Raw genomic sequence first — 25,483 nt, 5'->3', positions numbered from 1 at the left:
ACGTGACCGTTCCAGGCGCAGCTCCGGAAGCCGCGTTGGGTCAAACCTCCGACTCCGCGACACGAAGCGGGCAGCTGCGATTCCTAAAAGCTCGGGAAGAGTCGGAGATGCGGTGAAGCGGCTTCATTTGAGCCCAACTCAGAGGTGAGAGTGAGCCGTGCTAGTGCTGGTGTCGCCGTGGGCGGGAAAGCCGTCATTTACCGTCAGATCTCAGTTCTATCCCGTAGCGTGACTTCCGGTAAGCGCAGCGGCTAAAAATAAAGCCGTCATCCCGACAGGAGCCTCTGACAACCGGGAACAGGACGAGCCGGACTCACTGGCTCTGTGTGAGTTCATAAAGCCGCCTTTAACGCACTTTCCGCCGCTTCTTCCTGGGTTAGCGTCACTGTTAATACTGCGTTCACGTTCCACCGGAAAAACGAGCTCTCTGCAGCAAAATCCCTCAAAAATAAGTCAAAACTTCCGGGGTGATCGTGGGTTTCATCCACGCTTCCAATCAAATACACATCACTCCAGCTGCTTATCAGGGAATTACTTGATCTTTGTGGTGGCTTCTCTTTGTGGGACTTATTTGATCCTCAGTGTCCTGATGTCGATTCATAAATGTTTTAGTTTGTGATTTTTGGGTGTGTGGTGTGTATTGGAATGAAATACAATGAATAAATCACGATAGAAGCTACTTAAATATTCCAACACAGAGACAGAGATCACAGCTTCTCACGCTTCACTTTGGTCACGTCCTTCTGGGCGTTTCTTGACTTTCCGAGCTGCCCCTGAGAGCCCCGTGCGCTTCCTTTTTTCTTCATTCTTTCTTTAATCCTCATAAACCGGTTTTGTTTTGATTGTCGTTGCTCCGACGCTCCCCGGAGGCCGTGGACGCGTCACTGTACGCCCACGTGGTTGTGTTACCTGCGCTGCGGTTGGCTGCGGCAGATCTGCTTCAGATCAGCTGCTCTCTGCGGATCTCGGCGCAGGCACAGTGGGGACTCGGCTCCGTGCTCACCGGCTCTCAGCGCTCCGTCACCCGCACAGCAGCCGACGACGGGGGTATCCTCCGGTTAACATCCGCTTTCAATCACGTTTCCAGGCATGCGTAAGCGGACCAACTCGCAGACAGCGGAGCATGACAGCGGGACCACCGGTACACTGCTGGACAGCGACACGGACCTGAAGCAGCGCACCGGCAGAGAAGCGGCAGGGCCCGCAGCAGGCGGCCGGCAGGGCCCGGGAGCGGACCGGAGCATGGCCAAACCGTTCCGGAGGTGAGAGGCGGGACAGGTGCTTGTGATGCTGAAGCATCGCGTTATTTAGATGAAAATCAGTGTGATGTGAAGTGAATTCAGTTTCATAGAAAAAATATTTGTTTTTGCTGCTTTTCTACTCAAGTTTATTCATTTAAGAATAATCAGTGCTGAACAAGAGAGTGAGACAGTCAACAGCGATAAAGGTACAAGTACATAATGATAAGTCTGTGAAGGTTCTCAGTCATCCAGGTCATCGTAGTCAAAGGAGCTTGCAAAACAGAGGCGGGGTTTACGACACCAACTCTCTGCCATCTATAATCCAGTTTTGAGATCCCTTCCCAGACGCCTTAACGCCCACTCACATCCTGGGCCATCTGACCTCAGGACATCACATGATAAGGTGGGGCCAGGTTTCACAATGAACACACCCGAAACTCTGGCTGATTGGGACCCACACCCAGTTTCCCACCTTGGCTCAGGCGATTAGAGGATCATCAGGGGGTCCTTTTGTCCCTCTGTGGGGGGTCACTCCCACTAGGTTTATATCTGGGACTCTCCACCATTTGACCTTAGAACTGAAGAAGCTTCTCGGATGAGAGGTGAAACGTCTTCAAGTAACTTAAAGAAGTCCAGACGCTTTTCTTTGCAAGCTCCTTTGACTACATAATGATAAGCAGCTCACATGTAAATAGAAATAAGAAGAAACAAGAGTGAAATGGAAAGTTAAAAATTACACCTCGAATAAGAACATTTTATAGAAAATGCTTAAAAACTGAGTTGAATAAACAGCTTATTAAAAAACGTCACAGAGGAGACCAAAAGTGTCCCGTCTGGGTGATCAGAGCGGGGTTGTCAGCTATTTCCTCAGTGTGCTGGAATTTTGACCCTCGTGCTAGATCTGATTGTGGGGCGGCATTTCTGGTCCGACTGGTTTCACCGAGGCCGGCGAGCTGGTCAGACTGGAAGCTGCAGGTCGGACTGAATAAAGCAGCGCCTCGTTCAAAGCTCTGAAGCTGCTCTTTGTTTACTGCAGCAGGAAACTTTACATCGAGATGCCAAAGATATTTACCTGCCACAGCTGACACACTCACGCTGTCGCAACATCATCATCATCACGTTTAGTTTAACCGAGTCATCTGTGGTTACAGCCACAAGAAGTCAGCAGTTACAGCAGCTTCACTGAGAGACAAACAAACATGAAGCTGCTGTGATTCTGACGTTCTCTCCATCAGGATGACGCTGACACTTTCTGTGAGAGCTTCGTCATCAGGTCGGCCTTCATCCCGACTTTATTGTTGAGTGTTCGGTCACGGCTCAGAGCTTCGTAGGACTGCCTCCAGCAGCACATCACAGCTGGGGCTGAAGAAGGCTCTCAGGCTCCGCCTTCACAGCCGCCCTTTAATGAAGGAATTTAAAGAAAATACTCCAAAAAAACAAAGCGACTCTTTTCTGATCTTTAATACACGAAGAATGTCAGAGCCCGTTTAACCCCAGCTCGGCCTGTCAGGTCCACTCTTCTTCTTTGGTTTAATCCTGATTAGATCTCTGCAGCTCGCACGCCAGCAGGAGGTCACCTGAAGCACAGGTCAGGCCCAGTGCATCCTGGGACGTTGACGCTGTCGTTTTGGGCTGTTTGGTCACATTGAAACCTTTGAACAAACAACGTGAGCTCAGACCTTCGTCATCAGCATTTTATTGACTTTACAGGGCAGAAAAATGCGACACGTTTAAATATTTGGACGATAAATGATGTTAAAACGTTTTTGTCATCATTTGTTCTGTAAAATGATTTTCAGCTGTTTTAAGGTCAAGAGTTTTAAAACAAACATTAAAAACACGTTGAACTGTTTTCTGATTGGTTTGCTTACGCAGACACACTATCTCCACGGTGACCGTCACACACCTGTACACACACCGCCGCGGCGGCTCGTTAAAGCGATGGAGCGCCGACGGCCTCGTGGTCAGTGCTTAGTCACGTTGAAAGCGAGCGCTGCCGCCGCGTCTGACTGACCTCACGCACAGGCGAGCGCTAAAATGGCACCTGTCACGTGATGACGTCAAACAAGAAGAGGAAGTGACACGGGATCCGCCGTCTGAGCTCAGACGCCGACAGGAAGTGACCTTGCTGCTGCTGACGTGTGTTAAAGCTGTGTGTCATGGGTTTGAGTCCATGTGTCATCACTTCCTGCAGAATCAGCTTGTGAAAGAAGAAGTTCTCCTCCTGACGCCGAGTCAGCGTCTCGACCTCAAACACAGGTGACCTTTGACCTCTGACACACTTTTAAGGGAGTCACTGTGAAACACGTAGCAGCGTTTTATTATATCGAGTCAGCAGCACTGCAGGCGTTACAGTGGGAGTCCAGCTCGCCACGAACACGAGGATCCAGCTGTGGTGAGGAGGAGGTCCAGGTTAAAGAGGCGGGGCTTTAGAAGCTGTTTGTAGATAAAAACATTGATTTCCTGCTTATGTTCATCATTACAGCCACGATCAGACAGGAAGCTGTGTGTGCGTGCACGTGTGTGCGTGCACGTGTGTGTGTGTGTGTGCACGTGTGCGTGCGTGCATGTGTAAACAAGCTGCTCTCAGGACAGCTGAAGGTCTGCAGACTCTCACTCATCAATGAATAATTCAGGTCTGCAGCTGCAGCGTCCTGTTACAGCAGCAATACCAATACAGCTGATCAGCTTACACACACACACACACACACACACACACACACACACACACACACACACACACACACACACACAGGGCTCAGATGTCACCTTCACATGTTGTCCTCATTCGGGTCCTGGGAGAAAGCAGCTGCTTCCAAACTTGAATAAACTTTATTTAAACGGTGGACGCGAGCATGCGTCGCTCACACATGTTGTGTGCGTTATTTTCAGAGTTGTGTTTCTTGCAGTTTCCAGGGTTTATTCATGTCTCGTGTCTTTGGCAGCTCGATCGTTGTCAGATGCAGATTAATGAATAAAAATGTAATAAAAGTCAGTCCTGTGTCGGGTCGACGGGCGGACGCCGACATAAACGCCACAGAAACTTTCTATTAATTACTGTGTTGTTAAAATGACCGGTCACATGATAATACAGTGAAACGTATATTTAATGTCAGCTGAGGAGTAAAAGTCACAATAAAAATCAATGTACAGAAAGTTCAAACCAAACAATCAGGTTTGTTTCTGTCACGTGTCCGACGATCTGCACGCCTGTCACACGTGTCACGCTGAACTTGTCACGTGTGGGTCATTCAGGATGTTGTGCTGTTTTTGTGTGTCCCAGTGAGTAGGCGGGGTTTAAATAAAGTTATTTTGAATGTCTGTGCTCAGGTTGGGTCTGGTGGGGAAGCTGAAGAGGGTGGTGTTGTGGCTGCTGCTCGTCTACGTCTCCATTCCCTTCATCATCAAGCTGTGTCCGTCCATCCAGGCCAAACTCGTCTTCCTCAACTTCGGTGAGTCAGCGTGTCCCGAATCGGCCAATCGGAGCGTCTGTGTGAGCAGGCGCTCCTTTATTTATTAAAACCTTTCGTTAACACGCAGTAAAAGAAACCTCGATGAATCGTTTCAGACCCCGGCCGCCTGCCCCTCCCAGGTCCTGCTCTGGTCGAGGTCTCTTCCTGTTAAAGGGAGTTCTTCCTCCCCACTGTCACGAGAGCTCCTGGGCTTCTTTTACCTGAGTGAATGACTAGTCTCGGTTAAAGAGCGTTCGTCGTCCAATCAGACGGCATCAAACAGTCCGTCTGACTCAGTGAAGTTTAGAAAACAAAGTGTTGGTCCGGTGATTGTCACAGACATCAGTCTGTCCACGTCACCTGCACAGGTGCACTGCAGAAGACAAAGTGCCACGCCCACATTTCTCCTTAAAAGGAAGGATGTGAAGGTGCAGCTCGGTTTCCTCGCGGTGATGGGGGGCTAAAACTAGCAGCGAGGCTCAGGTGGAACCCACACAGCAGAGGGAGGGGCTAATTACCGTTAACTTGTAATGATGGCAGGAAGCATTGTGACTGGCGAGGAACCCTGTGTGTCAGTGAGCAGTCATGTGATCAGCATGTGACCTTTGACCTCCTCCCCCTCAGTGAGGATGCCGTACTTCATCGACCTGAAGCGACCTCTGGACCAGGGATTGAACCACACACACAACTTCTACCTGGAACCTGAGAGCGGGCTGAAGATCGGAGTCTGGTAACACACACACAGACACACAGACACACAGACACACACTCACACACACAGACACACACACAGAAACTCACCCTCACACACAGACACACACACACAGACACACACACACACAGACACACACGCACACACACAGAAACTCACCCTCACACACAGACACACACACACAGACACACAGACACACACTCACACACACAGACACACACACAGAAACTCACCCTCACACACAGACACACACACACAGACACACACACACACAGACACACACACACACACACAGAAACTCACCCACACACACACACACACACACACACACACACACACACACACACACACACACAGACACACACACACAGACACAGAAACTCACCCTCACACACACACACACAGACACACACACACAGACACACACACACACACACAGACACACACACACAGACACACAGACACACAGACACACACACACACACAGACACACACACACACACAGACACACACACACACACACAGAAACTCACCCTCACACACACACACACAGACACACACACACACACACACACACACACACACACACAGACACAGAAACTCACCCTCACACACACACACACAGACACACACACACAGACACACACACACACACACAGACACACACACACAGACACACACACACAGACACACAGACACACACTCACACACACAGACACACACACAGAAACTCACCCTCACACACAGACACACACACACAGACACACACACACACAGACACACACACACACACACACACACAGAAACTCACCCTCACACACACACACACAGACACACACACACAGACACACAGAAACTCACCCTCACACACACACACACAGACACACACACACAGACACACACACACACAGACACACACACACACACACAGAAACTCACCCTCACACACACACACACAGACACTCACTCACACACAGACACACAGACACACACACACACACACACACAGACACAGACTCAGAGTTCACCCTGAAGTTACCTGGATAAGAGGAAATCCTGTGGGCGGTGCAGACGTGACCATGAGCCAAGGGTGGAGCTGGAGGAGTGAGGAGGAAACGAGCTTCCTGCTCCCGAGACCCAGCGTGCTTGTTTGTTTACATGTTTGTTTGTTTGTTTGTTTCAGGCACACTGTTCCTGCTCAGATGTGGAGAGAAGCTCAGGGGAAGAAAGGCGACTGGTACGAGTCCAAGTTTAGCTCCTCCCACCCCGTTATCCTCTATCTCCACGGAAACGCAGGGACCAGGTGAACCCCCGTCCTGGCCCTACCAGCAGGCACACACGCACACCTTTGTCATTGATTTAAATGTAGAGTTTGACCTTTGACCTCGTGTCTCTCTACAGAGGAGGAGACCACAGAGTGCAGCTGTACAAGGTGAGCACTCGTCTGCTGTTTGGAAACTTCCAGAAACCACAGAACTCTCATCGGGAACTCCTCGACCTCTGACCCTGATCTGACCCAGACCCTTTAAAGGGTCTGGGTCAGATCAGGGTCACATTTTCTGAGACACACGCATGTTTGGGGGCGTGGTTTAATCAGCTGAGAGTTTGTGGACTTCCTGTTTGTCACTGTTTTCTTTTGGCGTCTGTGAAACGCTCTCCAGCTTTCGATCTCTTTGATCTTATTGGCTGTGGACGGAGGGATGCTGTACTGACTGTGTCTGCCTGTTTTCCTTCAGGTCCTCAGCTCGTTAGGCTACCACGTGGTCACGTTTGATTACAGAGGTGAGAAACAAGCCGAGTACAGCAGGCGGACAAACACAGCTGGCACACCTGTGTGACCTGTGTGTGTGTGTGTGTGCACGTGCAGGTTGGGGCGATTCAGAAGGCTCGCCATCAGAGAGCGGGATGACATCAGACGCTCTCTTTATTTATGATTGGCTGAAGCGGCGGACAGACAAAACGCTGCCTCTTTACATCTGGGGACACTCTCTGGGAACAGGGTAACAACACACCTGTGTACCTGTTTCCTTTGCACGCACACCACTTACTGACCGCCCCTTTAAAGGTGACTCACTAATAGGGTGGCAGTGCTATAAGACCCGCCCACATGAGAACAGGAAAGGAGAAAACGGTCACGGCTCAGCGTGTGTCTAATGCAGTGGGTGTGGGTGGATGTTGGACAGGTGGTGTCTTAGTGAGGCTTTGAATCATTCCTGCCACACCTTTCCAGCTTTAGTCACGACTTCCGAAAGCCTTCTCAACATTCAGGCATCGAAACTGGAAATTAGCTCTAAAGTTTTATAGTGGGGGGGGGGTCACTGCTGCCCCTGCAGGACGCTAGAGGAACTGCAAGTTTCAGTCCCAGAGGTCGATCAGCAGCAACGAGGCTGAAGCAGATCCAAGGATTCCGATTTAATCCGAGTTTCTTTTCTTTCAGAGTGGCAACCAATGTGGTCAGACGGCTGTGTGACAGAGGTACACACACACACACACACACACACACACACACACACACACACACACACACACACACACACACACACACACACACACACTTCTCTCCTTAGTGTGTGTGAAATGAGGGCTGGCTCAAGACTTTTGCACAGCACTGTGTGGATTAAAAATAGCAAAACAGCAGATTGAGAACGACATTAACTAAAACTCCCAGGAGTTTATTTCTGGGTTTAATTGGAGCGTCTCAGCAGCCGAGGATTGTGGGAAACGTAGCGTCAGGTACTAATGATGACATCGTTTCACAGGAAGTCCTCCTGACGCGCTCATCTTAGAGTCTCCTTTCACCAACATCAGAGAGGAGGCCAAGAGTCACCCCTTCTCCATGGTAACACACACAGACACACACACAGACGCACACAGCTCCTGCAGGTGTGTCTCACAGTGCGTGTGTGTGTTTCAGGTGTACCGGTACCTGCCCGGCTTTGATTGGTTCTTCCTGGACGCCATCACTGCCAACAACATCCGCTTCACCAGCGATGAGAAGTATGTACCTCATCAAAGCTCCTCCCACGTGAAACGTGTTTTCGAGCGGCGCCCGGCTGCTCGTCAGCAGCTCGCTACGTCGTTTTTAAAAAGCATGCGGCTGTTTGACCTGAATCAGCGTGCAGAGCGCCTCCGAGCGTTTACTTGTTCTCGGGGTTCGGAGTAAATTCCTGAGTGGGTGGAACAGGAAACGTTTTTACCGTCTTTGGATAATTTTGGAGTTGATGTTAAATTGTCCGAGGAACATTTCGAGTTTCTCGTGAAGTTTAAACCGAATCGTTGATTTTTCACTTTTATGACCCGAGCAGGTCTGACGGATGGAGCTTGATTGTTTTTAGACGCTGATCCTGGATCTGCTCGTGCAGCGTCAGAGAACAGACTTTCATTACAGCTGCTGACCTTCGACCCTGCAGACTAATCTGGAAATATTAGCTCGTTATGTGTGTGTGAATATCTGGTGATTCACACACACATAACCCAAACAGCAGCACCTAGTGGCTGTTAGAAGAACTGCAGCCCCTGAATGCAGCAGAGGCGTTTAGAATAGAATAGCCTTTATTGTCATTGTACAGAGTACAACGAAATTGGAGTGCCACTCCCTTGGTGCAAGTTTCAATAATAAATATAAATGTAAAATATAAAAAGTACAATAAAATAATTGCAAGTACAAGTTTAATGTCCCTGAATGTTTGTGTGTCTGCAGCATGAACCACATCTCCTGTCCCGTGCTCATCCTCCACGCCGAGGACGACAGCGTGGTTCCTTTCCACCTCGGTAAGAAGGTAAGAAAGTGTGACCGAAACATCTCCACCAATCTAAAGAAATCCGTCAAGAACAAGTCTTATTCTTTAAGACAGCGGCCCCCAACCCCCACGGCACGGACCGGGCCGCGAGAGTTGAGGCTCGGGTGTGAAGTTTCTGGTTTTCAGGGTTTTTATCGTTAACTCGGTAGAACTGAAGCTAAAACGAAAACATTGGACAGATTTCTGCTGTATTGTCACGTTAATAGAAACCGGAACGTTTCATGTTTTTAAAGAACGTTCTGATGTGGACGGATCTGCTCCGGCAGCATTTATGCAACGCCAAATCACAACAGGGCGCTTTTCATAGAGCCGACGATCACACAGAGAGGAGCCAACAACCAGACGACCCTGTGAGCAGGCGCATAGGCGAGGGTGGGAGCAGGAAGAGCCAGGCTCAGGGAGGGTGGCGTCGAAGACGGGAGAGAGAGGCACGAGTTTCTGTGTGACCGATCTGTAGAGCCGCGCTGTGACGGTGTAGACCGGACGCAGCACGCCATTTTTCCTGCAGTAGAAGAAGAAACTGAGACTAACCCGCCTCCTCGCCCTCTCCCTGCAGCTCTACTCGCTGGCGTCGCAGTCGAAGAGCCTGAGCGGTCACAAGGTTCAGTTCGTGCCCTTCCCCGCCGCGCTCGCCTACAAGCACAAGTTCATCTACAGGAGCCCGGAGCTGCCAAACATCCTCAGGTAGGATCAGCTCGCGGTGATGTCACGGTGAGCCGCGAAACCGCGCTCACGCTGCTCTTTGTCTTCTCTTTCAGTGATTTCCTGGGCACAGCTCATCCCGTCGCACAGTGAGGACAGACAGGAAGTACTCGGATTACTCTCTGCACTCCACGACAGCCGCACCGCCGCGGCTCGTTTTGTCCTCGCATGACCTCGACACATCATTCCTCCTTCTGTTAGCATTCCTCCCACAGCCGCGCTCGCGTCACAGCACGCAGGGTCGCCACGGCAACCGATGCTTTTAAAGAGTGGTGACGTGGAGTTTTTAATATTTTTGTGTGATTGTGTCGAGTTTATCACTGGAACTTGTCTGAAGGCCTGTTACAACTTGAATTAAATATTATTTGTTTTATTTGTCTTCATTTATCAGTTCTGCTGTTTGTTTCAAAAACATCTGAAAATGTTGATGTCAGCATTTCTTACAATGACTGAAATAAAGAGATTTTTATTTTTCAATGTAAAGATGCAAAAATATCCAAAATTAAAGTAAATGTTAAATCATCAGATGAAAGAAAAAATGTTAACAAGGCAATTTTGACGACGAAAATCTCGTTTAAAAACAAACAAGCAGAAAACGAGTCGAGGACGAAGCTTTCTGTGTACAAAACATCAGGTTCATGTTTCTGTGGTGAAGGAAATAAAAACAGCAGCAGAAACAGATTCTGACGCGAAACCATTACCCACGAGACACCTGGGCGCTCACGCCGGGCCTCGAACAAGCAACTCAAAACCAAAATAACAACAACAATAATATTAATGAGCTCTGAGCTGATGATGATGCTCAGCTTCATCGAACACGATGATTTTTTTAAACTAAAAGAAGATAAAAAAATAAAGATTTAGTTTTACAAGCTGCTTGGTTCCCTGAACGCACCGCCACAGACACGCGCTCGTTAGCTTATTTATGCTGTAATGTGATTGGATAGTGAGTAAACAGCGCTCTCTCGCTGTTTGACTCAAAGGCACGATTCTGCACAAATATATCCACCTGGACGTACAGGCAAAATGCAAATGCTATTTATGGTCTCCTCACAACAATGATAAGAAAAATAAACTGGGCCAATATGGCATGTTTGTTAATACAGAGACACACATGTTACTGTGATCTCTGGTCTCCCACTCAGAGACACAGGTCTCCCAGTGTCCAGCATTCAGACCTGAGGACTCATGTGAGAGAAAATCTGCTCACACAGATATTAGAGCCAAACACTGTCAATAAGGCCTCTGCAATGTTCTGAAGACAGTTAAACGTGTCAGGTAGTGACGTCCAGCAGGTGAACATGCAGCTCCATGAACACGCACAGCTGTGGAGTCCAGCTGTGTCCATAGTTCTGCAAACTTTGACCCCACAGAGTCGAGCTTTTCAGTTCAATCAGCTGCATTTCGATTAACTGGCATTAACTCAGCCAGTTAATGCGAGACAAACCAGCTGCTCATTAAAGCTTCTGGTTTGATCAGTCTCGAGTATACGGATGTATCCGTGTATTTCCGTGGTGCTGATGCTGAGCCGACAGCTGCTGAAGCATTTGAAGTGTCTGAATGTGGAAATTTCAACATCGCTTGAAAAAAAACTGCCAGCTAACAACGTCCCTCTGACCAGTAGACGAAGTTATTTTTAGCCAATTACAAGTTGAATCTGGTACTTGGGGTTGTTAGCTAAGATACCGTCATTAAGAAGCGGCACAACTAATGTCTCTGCGAGCTGATTTGCGATGTGCACCGCTGGCCCGGCCATTTATTTTTTAATGCACCTGCTCAGATTAACTCACTGCGTGTCGTGTCCAGGGCTGGACTGGGACAAAAAAATGGCATTTTGACTGGAGACCGGCCCCCCAGGTATTAAAGCCATAAAGCCTTTGAATGAAAACAAATGCTGTTGTGACAGTCCCATATGGAAAAGAAATAGTAAAAACTTATATGATTTACTCATGAAAGTGGCCACTTTCTCATTACTTTCATATATTGTTTTAGTATCCAAAACATACAAGTTTCATTATATAATTTTTCAAAGGATCTTATATCTGTTTTTACTCTTGTATGCTTTTCATACAAGTTTCACACAAGACAGATACAAACTTTATAAGATTTATATACATCTTTTCCATATGTACACTGTCTTGTTGGTATATTTGCTAGACCCGCCCCTGCACAGTTACCAGCTGTCAGCTACTTAGAAAAGGATCCTGGTGTTATTTGTCTCTCAGAAACAGTTCATAACTTCAACTCATCCACGTGACCTAAAAGGTAAACCTGTTTCTCCATCACAGCTCTGATGATTCAGTAAGGACATCTCCTGGTTTCATCTTCATGTTTCCCTCTCACCACATATCCAAACCAACATCATGACCAGCAGCTTTACAGCTGTGGCTCCAGCAAACATCAGCTGATACTAGAAATTAATATTAAATCAATTCTAACAACAGCTGATCAAGCTTAAACGTGCTGCTGTTGTTTACCGCGGCATCTGCAGGTTTCCTCTTTCGGCGCAAAGTGATAAACAAACAAGAGAGCTGATCAGCTGATCATTGATCAGTTTCATGATTGAAGTAGAAACAGGAGAGGGAGGGGGGAGAATGAGAGGAGAAGAGGCAGCTGTGCAGCAAAGACACAGAGTAACTCCAGCTTTGTGCCTTTTTCCCATTCTAGCTAAAGTTCGGGACAAACTGCGTCTCTTCTCAGCTCAATACGAAACGTGTAATATTTTCTCTGAATGAGGGACCATTCCATTTTTAAGGAGCCGTTGGCAACTCTACTAACTAAACGTATGAATAAAATAAAGTTCACTATCAGTAACATCATAGCAACCGAACAGCTGTATAAAAACTCCATCAAGCTGGCTAGAACGCAGTATGAGTTATTGTAACTGACAGTAAAAAGTCAGCACAACAAAAATAAACTCCACCTAAACTTAGTTTATATCTGACCCAGACAGACTGCAGGTCATAACTTCTTACCTGAAGTTCAGTTCACCTGACACTCGGACTGGCGGCTGCCTCGGGGCTCTCCTCCTGCCTCCCCTTCCCTCATCCACCTGCTGCCTCTGTGGAAGCCCCGCCATAGCCACCACCAAACAACGGAGTTATTTTTACACATCGACCTGCATCTGGCCAATCCACCACCTCTCATTGTTCATGCCGTTACAAAAAAAATAAAAAATAAGTCAAATAAGCCCGATGGCCAGTCCAGCTATGTTAACCTGCAACCAAATCTGCAGCTCCATACAGCAATGTTACGACTTAGATTATATTTTATAACTCATAACTCTTATGCTAGCTGCCCTCAGTAGCATACTGTCTGAAATATTCGACGGCTGCAATAATTCTTTAAGTGTTATTTTTTCCTTGGTATTCTAATTTCACCGAAGTTTACTAAACTCAACAAACTTGATATTACTTACCGGGACATTTATTCTGTCCTCATTTTCTTTCACCGAAAAATTGTTTCCTGCGGTGACGTCTTTCGTGCTTGGCTCTCCTACCTTTGCTAACCTGATGCACATAGCGCAGAAGCCGATGCTGCATTCACTTACACTCGGATATCTGAGCTTCACCGTGAAAACATAATCGGACATTTGATACTTGATTGAATTTTATTGTTTTGCCTTTGGGGTGGCACCTGGGGTGGCCAGTCTGGTTGGGGGGGTGGCCTGTGTCCTCCCAGGCCACCCCGCTGGACACGCCACTGGGGCCAGGACGAAGTCGTAGTCCCGGGGCGTGGCCACGTTCCGGTCCTTCACCAGCGTGAAGTGCAAAGTCTTCTTGATCTCTGCGACGTCCGCGAGCCCCGCACGCTGATCTGCTTCCGCCTCTCATGGTCGGTCAGCGGCACCGCCATGTTTCCGCTAAAGTACCCGGGTCACGGAGCGAGGGGAGCGAATGACCCGCAGACAGTGGGAACGCCTGTAAGAACAGCCAGAAGAGTAGCTACGGCCCCGCCCACCACACCAACACGTGGAGATCGTGGGGCGGGGCTTTATGAGTAGGGGGCGGGGCAATCAGCGGTACATTGAAAAAAAGAGTCCGCAGCGCTTTTACTTTCATGCACCTGGCTCCGTGTGTGACTGGATCAGCGGCAGCCGTCACGGCTCTGACGTGTCTGAGCAGGACTGCAAGCTCGTGACGTCACACACGTGTTTGAGGCTCAGGAGACACCTGGACCTGTGTGCTGGGCTCACCGTGAGTGGGAGGATTCTCACGGCGTGTTTAGTTTGAAATCACAGAATCTGCGCTCCAAAAAACAAAAGATGTTTGGGGATCTCATTTTCACCGAAGAGTGACTCCTCTTCAACTCACGCCATCTTTGAGTCTCTGCGTCATGACGTCACACCACGAGCGTCATGGAACTCAGCGTGCATCCGGGTTTCCACAATAAAACGCTTCCTGTTCGAGCCGCCGCTGTGCTCAGGTGAGCTCCTCGTGCTCACAGGTACGCGGTGTGTCTCCTTAGTGTCCAGCGCGTGAGACCGGCCCAGGTCCACATCAGCGGGATCGAGTCCTCCTGTGACAGGTAGAGCTTCCACCTGCAGCTGGTTCCACTGGTTTTAATGGGAGTCCAGCAGCAGACACACGCGGAGGCACACAAACACACGCGCACAGTTCAAAAAATTAAACTGGGTCTGAAGCCACAAGGAGCGCTGACCCCGCCCCCTGCAGCCCTCAGCTTCCTGCACGGTTGAAAACTCAGCAAGGAAAATCGCTATTGGCTGTCCTAAAAGTCGCTAAATGACGTCATCGCCTAATTTGCATAATTGGTCATGCTAATGTAATTGTAACGTTGTCGGAGAGAGAAATAACATCGTGGAAGAGACAAAGTGAGTAAAAAACGTCCTAAATGCAGTTAGTTTGTTTAGAACTACAAATTAAATTTCTTTTAGCAATTATTGATTTTTGTAATGCCACAATTCCAACCCCGCAAAAGTGACCCGAAGTAGGCACTCTGGTGGAGTTACAGTGTGTGTGTTTATAAGTAGTTTTAAACCTTGTGATCCACAAAACAGCATAAGAGTAAAAGAAGAACTGACTGCGTTACAGTCAGTGCGGAGCAGCGGCTTCGCTCATGCGCGGTTCATTTGCAGTTTGGGCACACAGGTGTGAGCGTCTCCTGCCCTGATAGCAGCTGGGGGAGGACTTTCCTCCCCCCGTGAGCGCTTTGGCGCGGGTGAGGTGCCCACGGCAGCACCGCTGCTTGTTGAGAGTAAGAGCGATACGTGCTTTCAAGTCTCCAAAAACACCAGAAAAAGTCTCCAGATTTGTTGCTTGTCCCTTTTTAGAAAATAAAGTCGCTAAGGGGTCTGAAAAGTCACTAAATATAGGGACAAAGTCGCTAAGTTGGCAACACTGGCTTCCTGCTGAGAGGAGAAGGCCACTGAGGTCAAAGGTCTCCTGCAGATCAGCCACACTCTTCTGCAGGTGATCCTCCAGCTTGTGAAGGTTTCCAAACTTTAACTTTCCCACAAAAACGTTTTTAGAGTTCATTTTGACACCAATGATCCGAACTCGCTCCAGACGAGTAGGAGAGGGTTTAGTGTGTGTGTGTGTGTGTGTGTGTGTGTGTGTGTGTGTGTGTGTGTGTGTGTGTGTGTGTGTGTTCCTGCAGTCAGGATGTCGACCACGTCTCAGAAGCACCGGGACTTTGTTGGAGAGCCGATGGCGGACAAACCTGTGACGGCTCTGTCAGGCATCGGAGAGACTCTGGGGAAGAAGCTGGAGGAGAATGGCTTCGACAAGGTACACACACACACACACACGGCAGCTTCACTGCTGTGTGCTGTGTAGTCAGATTGTAGTTCTGTTGGAGCATTTTAACGACCTCACATGACCAATAATGGCTGCTGTGAGGTACTAACAGAGCGTCCAAGAAGGCGGAGCTCCAGGTTTGGTACACGGTGAAATTCAAGGATTTTGATTGGATGTTACTGAGCACTGATCAGCAGGTATCAGAGTCTGTGTGATGCTCCTGTGGGTTCTAGCATTAGCTGCTAACTGAGAGCACAAACATGGTCCACAGGTTCAGTTCAGGTGAAGCTAGCAGACAGCTAGCAGCTACAACTGCCTGTGTCACCCTCCACCTTTTAGGCAGACAGGCCACGCCCCTGATGGTGCAAACTGAAAGCCTGAATAGAATCCAAATAGCTGACTTATAAAGACCCTCTGTGCAGTTATCACAGGGGAAATTATCCACAGAGACTGTAACTGGACTGACTCACGTGTGTGTGTGTGTGTGTGTGTGTGTGTGTGTGTGTGTGTGTGTGTGTGTGTGTGTGTGTGTGTGTGTGTGTGTGTGTGTGTGTGTTTTCAGGCATATGTGGTTCTCGGTCAGTTCCTGCTCTTGAGGAAAGACACGGAGATGTTCACCGATTGGCTCAAAGACTCCATCGGCGCCAACTCTCGCCAGGCCAGCTCCTGCGCTCAGTGCCTGAAGGAGTGGTGTGACGCCTTCCTCTGAGGTGCCGCCTCTTCACAAAAACCACACCTGCGTTTGCTCACTTCCTGTTTCGGAGGCTTCTGATGGCTCTGCTGTTGTTAGGTGTTTGAGGTGGACTTCCTGCAGGAGCGCTGTGATGTCACAGCGCTCTGCCAGGTGTCTGTTTACCTGTTTCACTGAAGAACGTTTACATGAATAAAAGCTTTGTCTCCACGGCTTGCTGTCTTCTTTCTGAGTCCACCATAAAAACATCGAAGCCTCCGTATGACAGGGTACAGCGCCACCTGCTGCTGGATTTGTAGATGTGTTTGTGTTCATGCACGAGTACATGTGTGACATCATCCTGTGACATCATGCACGTACAGTGACACAGATCAGCCTGAGAGACGCTCGAGGACGCTGACCTGCTGGTGCTTTCCCCGCCGCCTCCTTAAGTCCACCCCTGTTAGAAATGGCTTCAGAAGAGGGCGGTTCCTTTTTAACACCGGACAGGTAAGTTTGAGGAGCGTTTTGCTCTTAGTCCATGAACTCATCATTTAAGAACTTTGTCTAATATTAAAAGTTGTTTGAGGATGTAAGAAAACGGATGCTGTGAACTACAGAGTCCAGCGTTTGTGTGTCGGGCTGTGAACATGCTGTGAGGCTTGAACACGGAGGACTCGGCTTCATCATCATTACTGTTCTCAGAGCTCTGACGCGATGAGCCGCACACAGCCTCTTTAAGCTCCTCCCACAGAAGGGAGGCTGCTGTTCAGGACCAAGTTCTTAAATTCATCCTCGTGTTCTTGTCGCTTCCTATCTTTGGGTGAGAGCGCGGATATCTGACAGCAGGTGAGCGTCAGGTTTGTTTGCACCTGAACATTCATTTGGAAGCATGGTTAAATATTGTTGATGCTCGTTTTTAGTTCAGTACATGGAATAAATCACTGGTTTGGAGAGGATGATGATTCGGTGCTTATCCAAGGCTGTGTGACACATTTTATCATCTGATCCTGTAACTGCAGCACAGCTTCCACATGTTCTTGAAAAGCTGTGAACACACTGCTTTTAAAGTGTCCACAGTCTGTTTCTTCTTATTTCTGGATTATTTATGGTTGAGAAAACAAAACCATGTTTTCAGTGTTTTTTTTTTTTTTTTTTACAGTCCCAGGTGTTTGTAAGTTAAAGACCCTACAATACTGTCCCACCGAGGGGCAGCCATCTGCTGTGTAAATCTGGCAGTGAGGCCAAAGACGAGGTTCAAAATCCATTTTTGGATACTGGATCCAAGCATAAACGTCCAGGTTCCCGTTCTCAGACCTGGGCTGTTCCTCCAGCTCCAACAGCGAGCTGAACCCGGCAGGCTGTCTCCCTCAGGGAGGCGCTGTGAAGTCCTGACTCCATCTCTAAGGCGGAGCCCAGCCACGCTTCAGGGACCATAGCTGAGGGTGGAGCTCGCCCAGTCACTCCCCTCACTCGTGAATTGATTAAATAATCAAGAGAGCTCCGTGACGTCTGCATGAACAGGACCCATAATAATAACTGTGGTAACGTCAGGGACCGAGCAGAAAGGACACAGCTGCTTCAAAAAAAGGGATTTTATTGACCCCAAAATATGAAAATCTATTCAACACAGCCAAAAAACTTCAACAGGCAGACCAATAAAAGAGTTCAACTCAATAAACTAAACTCAAGATTAACAAAACCTTCTGTTTGCTGCTCAGGATGCCGATGATCACTCAGAAGCACCTTCGTCAGCGACCCGTGTTAGAGAAACTAGAGATGAATTATATAACGTTAAATTACTGTTAAACAAATGACTAAGTTTACTTCAGCCATATTCCATATAAATCAGGTATCATACAAAAATAAAAATAGTCATGACAATAAAAGACTTTCAGGACTTATACTACACCAACATCTGTTATACTTTGGCACTAAGGGAACACTTGTCCCGATCAGATCAGTGAGCTGGGATCTTTTATTCTGAACATGAACTACTGTTACAGCAACAGACATGGACACAACTCAATGTCCACTATGTGAAGCAGCCGAACACATGCCTGCTCCTCTCGCTGACTGAGATAAACTGCTGCCATGTTTGTTTTCCATCTATACTGTCCAGTCTCTGCTGGACGTGGTACAGCTTCTGTAAACTAATGTCCTGGCTGCTCGAGGCTCCGTTTTCTCTGACAGTTTCAATCAAAATTAGAAACGATGCTCTTGTGACCCGTGGTAGGTACCTATTTAAAATAGGACAGAGCCGTAGGCGCACAAAGGGTTTAATTTTTAATACAAAATAAAAGTAACAGTATAACAGCTGCACCTAAAAACAATTAAAAACTTTACTTTATTGAAAACGATAAAACTGTATGATTGCCCGTGAGACAGGGGAACCGGGGAAGCGTTTAATAACAAATCGACACAACACGCACATTAAAAAGGGACGACAACTCACACATAACCCCAAATGGGGAAGACACTCTAGGAAAAGAGAGCAAAGCTTCAGTGCCGTCTTCACTCGGGCTCACCGCGGCAAAACGCGGCAGGACAAAAAAAAGGATTTGTTTTCCACGCAGCGCCTTCACCGTCTGCAGCGATATCCCTCTCTCCCTCCCTCTCTCCCTCCCTCCCTACAATGAAAACAATAATGGCCCAAGAATAGATCCCTGCAGTACCCCCCATGGCAGAGGGACCAGAGAGGATGAGGCCAAACCCAACTTAACGCAAAAGCTCCTGAGAGATATGATTTTATCCACGAAAGTGCCCGGCAGGATATTCCTACACAATACTGTAATCGAGAGATCAGCAGGTCGTGATCCACCGTGTCGAATGCAGCAGTCATATCCAATAGAACAAGCACTGCATGTTTACCACAGTCCGTTGCTACCATAATGTTGTTCACGACCTTTATGAGAGCCGTCTCTGCGCTGTGAAACGGCTTAAAGCTCAGAGGTGGGTCTGAAGTCATAATGGAAGTGTGTGAGCCTGGTTTCTTAAGTTGGGGATGGATAACTGCATGTTTAAACTCACTCAGTACTTGACCTGACAAGAGGATGGTAGTGATTATGTTCAGAACATGTGGTCCAACAGTAGGAAACACTTTGGTTCCTAGTTTGTGAGCAGAGTGAAAATTGAAGTGTGTTCCTCACCAACAGGGGGCAGTGTTTACCACACAGTGCTGCCTGGTTTCCTTGTAAAGCAGCCGGGTGTCCATCAGAGAGCTGCTTATCCCTGCACGGCTCTCTAAAGAGGGTTTTCCCTCGATTGGAGCCTCAGCTATTAGGCAGCAGTATTCCTCCCAGCAGGAAGGACCTGTTTGAGCTTCCATGAAAGCAAAACAGAGGTAATATATCAGGCCTAATAATACCTCACGCAGCCCGCTTATTAATTATGGTTGGCTTGGGTCACTCATCAAACAGCGCGTCCCAAATCTGGGACACATCACTCGGAGCTTAAATTTAACAAACAGATCACTTCTGTGTTGCCAAAAAGCGTTTTGCAGTTAAGGCAGTTTTGTCAGGGCGCAGCTTGGAGAAACTCTGCTTGACTATTGTAACGCACTTTACAGCCAAGCGCCCGTCTCTTAACTGCCCATACGGAAAAGAAATAGTAAAAACTTATATGTGATTACTCATGAAAGTGGCCACTTTCTCATTACTTTCATACATTGTTTTAGTAAGTATCCAAAACATACAAGTTTCATTATATAATTTTTCAAGGGATCTTATATCTGTTTTCACACTTATATGCTTTTCATACAAGTTTCACACAAGACAGATACAAACTTTATAAGATTTATATATATCTTTTCCATATGGGTGGTACTATCCTGTCCTCCTTCATCAACTTCCTGTTTATCACAGAATTCATTTCAAAGGCCTAACGTTGGCTTATAAATGCCTCCATCCCTTTCTGATGTACTCCAGCCCCGTGTTCCCTCGCAGGCCGACCAGCTGCTTTTGGTTGTTCCAAAATCCAGGTTGAACTTTATGGGGAAAAAAGCTTTTTCAGTTGCGGCGCCCAAACTTTAAGTATATGACACACTTCCTGCTTTTAAGTCTCTTTTGAAAACATCTTTTCCCCACCGCGTTTGGAGCGCTGTGAGTAGATGTGCTCTTTTTATTTTATGTGAGCAGTTTTACCATTTATCTGTTTTTTGTTCAGTACTTTAGGAAAACTTATGAATAAATTGGATCTGAATTTGATGGCTCGTACGCTGCAGCCGAGGATTCGCTCGTGCGCAGAGATCCCATCAGACCTGATGGCGTTGGACTGAGACGCCGCTCCTGCTGCGGCGATGCTGACGTCTCAGGAAACGACTGAAGAACACTTTCACGCAGCTCTTCGTACGAATGACGCTGAGATGAGATGAAATCATCTTTGAGGTTTCTCATTAAGTGATTTAGTGTTCGAGCTCCTCTGTGGGAACTTTTGGGACCAAAACATATTTTCCTGTGAATCAAATCTCAGAAATCAGCTGATTTTCAGCACAGAGCAGGTCAAAGGTCGTCCAGGTGAGAACATGATGTACAAACGTAAAAAGTGCATCTTTATTCGTTTTCATCAGTACAATAAATAAATGTTTTAGTCAAGAAAAAAAAATAGAAAATAACAAAGAACAGAATTCTATAAAAAGCCGTACAGCGACTGCAGACACAGGAAGACGTCTCTGTAAACCGTCATCAACGTTCATCCCGACACTCAAACAGGTAAACGTCACAGGAAGTGTCAGACGTCTCCAGCAGCCAATCAGGTGCCTTCATAGGTCAGGTAAACAAAATGATCAATAAATAGATTTTAAAAATGGAGGGGTTCTTCTGTTTGTCAGCGGACGAAGGAAAAGTGAAATGAGAAAGGATGGAAAAACCTCCTGATCACGTGTTCACGTATGTAAACGCCACAGGAAGTGAGGTCAGAACTTGAGTTTAAAGGGAGCTGAGGTTAAGGACCTCCTGCAGTTTCCCTCCGTTACAGAGAGCCCAGCGCTGCCCAGTGTCACCGAGATGGACCAATCAGAGCAAATTACTGCTCTTACATCAGCAAACAGAGGAAGACACCAGGACGTCTTTAAACGCCGCGTGTCATGTGAAAGCAGGAAACCTGGTTTTCTGAATCTGCAGCTCGCCAGCTTGATGCTCCTCTTCATCTTCATCTGACCCTGAAAATCTCCCAGCATCCTCCTCTCCAAGCTCGTGTGTCACAAACCAGGAACTCTGTGAGGATTCATGAAGCTTCAAACATGCAGTGAGTGAAAGAAACCGTCTGTGCTCCACCCGGATGAGCGAGGGCAGGTGTGGTGAGCAGGTGGAACCAGTGGAACCAGTGCGAGGAGGAATGCTGGGAGAGGCTGGATCAGTGCTCGGGGGACATTCCAGCCTGATGACTGAAGAGGAGGCTGAAACCAGCCCTCATCATCACTGAAACACGGAAAGCATCAAAGGGCAGATAAACTATGAAGTTATGTGTAGCTGTGTGTTGGCCCCGCCCCCTCACAGTGTCGTTCACAGGTTTTTCCATCCTGTCCAGTAAAAACTGGTAAAAAAAAAAAAGAAAAAAGTAAAGGTCATGTTCTAGCAGCTTCAGTTTTTAACCTCCTGGCTGGTTCTGCTGGTTTTACTGGGTTTTGGTGGTCTTGGCGTCGGGGCGCAGGTACGTCTGGTAGAAGAAGTTGGAGAAGAGCAGCAGGTAGCTGAAGTACATGAGGGCGGCCCAGACGATGTTGTCCAGGCTGGAGGGGCAGTCTCCCTGCTGCATCCAGCGGTACACCAACGCGCTCACCGCCACGCCCATCGCCATCTGAGCGATCTGAGCGCTGGTGATCAGCACGGCAAAGGGGCGGGGCACACGCAGCCCGGCGGCACGGGCCGCGTAGTAGCTGTACATGAGCGCGTGCACGGTGTAGTTCATGGTCATGAACCAGCCGCCGCCGGCCACCATGTCTTTGTAGGAGTACCAGGAGTAGAGCAGCACGGTGATGTGGTGGTACCAGTGCAGGAAGAGCAGCTTCTGCTTCCTCAGCACGATGAACGCCGTGTCGCCTGCAAACAAAGCTCACGTTAGTCACACGTTTCATCTCGGCGCCGCTACAAGGCTATAAAAGCTAACGCACTGACCGAGCTCTGGAGCCTTGCTGAGGACGAAGGCGTACGCCCAGAACTTGCTGACCGGGCCGTTGTAGAAGCTCCGGTCACAGATGGACTGTCTGAAGCCGCTGGAGCTCAGGATGTGGAACATGTAGGGACCGGTCCGGATCGCCCCGATGATGCTGCAGAGAACCGGAAACAAATCCATCAGAGCACAGAAACAAGGACACGAGCAGAAACACGGCGTGGCCACTCAGAGCAGCACTACCCTGAAGACGCCCTCAGCGTGTGTGCGTTTGTGTGTCTGTGTGCGTTTTGGTTCTTACTATCCTGGTAGGGACCAGAATCATTTTTCACAAACTGTGGTTTTAGGGTCATAATTGGGTCATGGTTATGTAAGCTTATAGCTAAAGCAGTAGGTCAACCCTAACCCAGGAAAGCAAACTGTTGTGTGTCTGTGAGGAAGTGAGGCTCCTTTTAAAGGTTCATTCTGCTGATTTTAATCTTTGTGTTTACAGCAGCTTCATGTTTCCTGACAGCGGCCATGACTCCGCCCACATCTCTATTGTTCTCACACAGGTGAAAAAACAAACACACCTGAGCCGCAGGTACCTCTGGAGCAGGTTACCACGGGGACAGCATGCTGGCTGTGCACAAGTGTTGATTCAGCAAGAATGCAATGCAAAGCATGCCTGTGGTTACCATGGAGACTGTCAGTGTTTCACTCTGCAGCGTCTCTACGAGACTGAAGGAATTTTCTCCTTTGTTGAAAACACCGTACAAGCGCGTGCATGCCCCGCCCACCCGGGATTCACTGCTTTGAGAGTTTCGTTCATTTGTAGCCTGACGGTGTGATCAGTGACATCACTGAGAGGACTGAGTCCCGCCACGATCGACACTGACAGCTCTTTTATGGTGATGTAGTGGGAGGAGCTTCAGACCATCACAGCGTGGCTGAACGTCTCGTTTTAGGTGTCACTTATGCGTGGTTAACTCTGTGAAGGTGACCAATCACAGAGCAAGGAACGAGTCCCGCTGTCCGTGGAGTGCGTGTGAGTGTGTGCACGTGTGAGGAGTGTTACCTGAAGATGGCGAGGCTCAGTGACCAGAGGATGAGCGGCCGGCGCAGGTTGAGCTTGGGGCGTGTCTTCATGTAGTGCTGCCCTCCAAAGACCAGGGCGACGTACAGCGCGCAGAACACGAACGAGCTCTTCCTGCAGGAGCAAACACTCGTTTAGTCCGGAGCTTTTTTGGATTCAGGGGAAAACATCATTTGTTTTGGTGGCAGCAGAGTTTCCTCACGAGCCTGAAGGTTACATAAGTTTTAAATACAGCAGCTGGCGCATGCGCACATCACCGAGTGTGTTCCTATCACAGTTATGAGCAAGTCAAATATTTCACGTCGCATCATGCGCGTCGCTCGCGGAGGGCTCGGCAGGGCGGGACGAAAGCAAATACAACCGTGACGTCACTGGCCAAGCAGCTCACCTGCGGTACACCTGCGTGTGCCACTGACCACACGTCCTTACGTAAGGCTCTGGAAGTTTCTCGGCAGGTGTGTACCCGGAGAAAGTATCCGTGCGTGCGCCCCACCAAACCCCGTTCAAAAACAGTTCGTTTCTGCGGTTCCTGCGCTTAAAGCGGCTTTTAAACTGAATGAGTCCGAGTGTCGTGAAAAACCCACACCGCCCCATCTATCCCGCTATCACGGCACACAAATCACGCTCTCTACCGACACAGAGCTGGTCCTCCCGGTACGTGCCGCTACCGGACAGGTGAGACACTTTTGGTGAACCGGATCGGGGGGATTCCTGGGTGTATCCCGAAACCAAGGCTGTACCCCGAGTGTCCCAGTAAAACGAAGAGCACCTTTAAAAACGCAATAACTTTACAAAGTCGAACCTTTTACATGAGAATCAACAGGATGGATTCTCATTTAATTTAATTGATTTAATTTAATTTTGCCGTTTTTCGAGATGACGCGTCCGGTCCCGGAGAAACTTGCCGGGACCGTCTCGGGGTTTCGGTCCGAAGCTGAAGCGGGACTCACCAGTTGGCCTGCATCCACTCGATCGCTCCCCGCTCGTCGAAGCGCCGCTCGAAGCTGTACTCGGACAGCCGGAAGTCCGTCCCGTTCACCGGCAGCATCTCTGGTTCTCTCAGACTTCAGTAACGACGGCAAAGCGAGAGGACGCTCGGAGCCCGCCTGCAGTCTGTCCGCTCGCCTCTCTGCGGCCCTATTAAACAGCCCTGCGGAGGGGGCGGGGCCTCCGGACTCACCTCTCTGCGTTTCATTCATACTTCAGTGACGTGTTCATCCTTCACTGCCATGAAAAGTTCAGCTGGCTTTAAGCGTGACCAAATGCCAGAGGAAGGACATCGGGGTCACCTGCCGCCTTTTACAGGTGTGAATGTCTGAGCACCTTAGTGCTGGATCACTCCTTTAAGCCCTGACCCCAGATTCAGCAGAGTCCGGTTCTGTTCTGTGATGATGCATCAGTGTTTGATCCGTTTCTGATCACTCACTGTAGGAAACCAAACAAAGTGCATTCTGGGTAAACTCCCAGGGCTCCTTTGGGACAGATGTCAGCTCAGAACAGGGCAGAGCTGATGTTACAACCCTGAGTATTATGTAAACCTACCTGCCCTGCTGCCTCCTAACCCTAGTTTTTTTTTCCTTTTCTCTTCTTTTTCTTTCTTCTTTATTTTTCAATTATAAGTTAAAATGTGACAGCAAAGAAAGTGTAAAAAGACATACTACTGTTATATTCAACAGCTGTCCCAATAAAAGAGATAATAATAATAAAAAAGAACAGGGCAGAGCAGGTAACAGGTCTCCTTTACCTGCATATAGAGGCCGGGGCCATCTTCCAGCTGAGGGTCCCTGTGTTAAGCTGACAGTGTGAATGCATGACGCCATTAGATGTGATAAAGCCCCCCCGCCTTCTGCTGACGTCTGCAGCAGAACAAACTGATAATCAGGCTCTGCAGTCACAAACTCTTCGTTCCACATCAGCAGATTATCAGCACGCGGACATGATCCCGTTTATAGAGGTGAACAAGTGTT

At 48.4% G+C, this 25,483-nt stretch overlaps 3 protein-coding genes across 5 annotated transcripts; 2 read left to right on the top strand and 1 right to left on the bottom strand.

The window, feature by feature from the left end:
- The first annotated feature begins 23 nt into the window (after positions 1-23).
- Positions 24-10,280, top strand: abhd12 (abhydrolase domain containing 12, lysophospholipase). 3 transcript variants are annotated; one of them, XM_080869893.1, is made up of 14 exons: positions 24-144; positions 1,088-1,262; positions 4,572-4,693; positions 5,318-5,423; positions 6,589-6,708; positions 6,807-6,837; positions 7,142-7,187; positions 7,273-7,405; positions 7,843-7,880; positions 8,165-8,244; positions 8,320-8,402; positions 9,106-9,184; positions 9,762-9,889; positions 9,964-10,280. In XM_080869893.1, the coding sequence occupies exons 2-14, from the start codon at positions 1,090-1,092 to the stop codon at positions 9,998-10,000; spliced, it is 1,176 nt and encodes a 391-aa protein (XP_080726019.1). In that variant the 5' UTR covers positions 24-144; positions 1,088-1,089; the 3' UTR covers positions 10,001-10,280. The 3 variants fall into 3 exon arrangements, with proteins under 3 accessions (XP_080726019.1, XP_080726018.1, XP_080726017.1); XM_080869892.1 differs by lacking the exon at positions 24-144 and adding an exon at positions 151-326; XM_080869891.1 differs by lacking the exon at positions 24-144 and having other exon boundaries at positions 810-1,262.
- Positions 10,281-13,303: 3,023 nt separating this feature from the next.
- On the top strand, positions 13,304-16,559 carry LOC308388293 (barrier-to-autointegration factor-like protein). Its single transcript, XM_080868905.1, has 3 exons — positions 13,304-14,434; positions 15,524-15,654; positions 16,226-16,559. Exons 2-3 carry the CDS (start codon positions 15,529-15,531, stop codon positions 16,370-16,372), a joined length of 273 nt encoding a protein of 90 aa, XP_080725031.1. The 5' UTR covers positions 13,304-14,434; positions 15,524-15,528; the 3' UTR covers positions 16,373-16,559.
- Positions 16,560-20,926: 4,367 nt separating this feature from the next.
- On the bottom strand, positions 20,927-24,646 carry LOC308388426 (very long chain fatty acid elongase 6-like). The gene is made up of 4 exons (XM_080869177.1): positions 24,467-24,646; positions 23,499-23,630; positions 22,447-22,598; positions 20,927-22,371 (listed from the first exon to the last, which is right to left on the bottom strand). The coding sequence occupies exons 1-4, from the start codon at positions 24,562-24,564 to the stop codon at positions 21,947-21,949; spliced, it is 807 nt and encodes a 268-aa protein (XP_080725303.1). The 5' UTR covers positions 24,565-24,646; the 3' UTR covers positions 20,927-21,946.
- Between the last annotated feature and the right edge of the window lie 837 nt (positions 24,647-25,483).

The sequence above is a fragment of the Rhamphochromis sp. 'chilingali' genome, assembly GCF_963969265.1.
Source record: "Rhamphochromis sp. 'chilingali' genome assembly, chromosome: 20".
Classification (NCBI taxonomy): Eukaryota; Metazoa; Chordata; class Actinopteri; order Cichliformes; family Cichlidae; genus Rhamphochromis; species Rhamphochromis sp. 'chilingali'.
Note: the sequence above shows the minus strand (reverse complement) of the source record. Positions and strands in the feature narration are given on the sequence as shown.

What these genes read in the sequence shown, in the direction of transcription:
- abhd12 (XM_080869893.1), top strand. Translation starts at nt 1,090, where the DNA reads ATGCGTAAGCGGACCAACTCGCAGACAGCGGAGCATGACAGCGGGACC. An exon ending in CACGGAAACGCAGGGACCAG is followed by an intron (nt 6,709 to 6,806) that starts GTGAACCCCCGT and finishes GTCTCTCTACAG; the next exon opens with AGGAGGAGACCACAGAGTGC. An exon ending in GAGCTGCCAAACATCCTCAG is followed by an intron (nt 9,890 to 9,963) that starts GTAGGATCAGCT and finishes CTTCTCTTTCAG; the next exon opens with TGATTTCCTGGGCACAGCTC.
- LOC308388293 (XM_080868905.1), top strand. Translation starts at nt 15,529, where the DNA reads ATGTCGACCACGTCTCAGAAGCACCGGGACTTTGTTGGAGAGCCGATG. An exon ending in AGGAGAATGGCTTCGACAAG is followed by an intron (nt 15,655 to 16,225) that starts GTACACACACAC and finishes GTGTGTTTTCAG; the next exon opens with GCATATGTGGTTCTCGGTCA.
- LOC308388426 (XM_080869177.1), bottom strand. Translation starts at nt 24,564, where the DNA reads ATGCTGCCGGTGAACGGGACGGACTTCCGGCTGTCCGAGTACAGCTTC. An exon ending in GAGTGGATGCAGGCCAACTG is followed by an intron (nt 23,631 to 24,466) that starts GTGAGTCCCGCT and finishes TTGCTCCTGCAG; the next exon opens with GAAGAGCTCGTTCGTGTTCT. An exon ending in CTGAGCCTCGCCATCTTCAG is followed by an intron (nt 22,599 to 23,498) that starts GTAACACTCCTC and finishes GGTTCTCTGCAG; the next exon opens with CATCATCGGGGCGATCCGGA.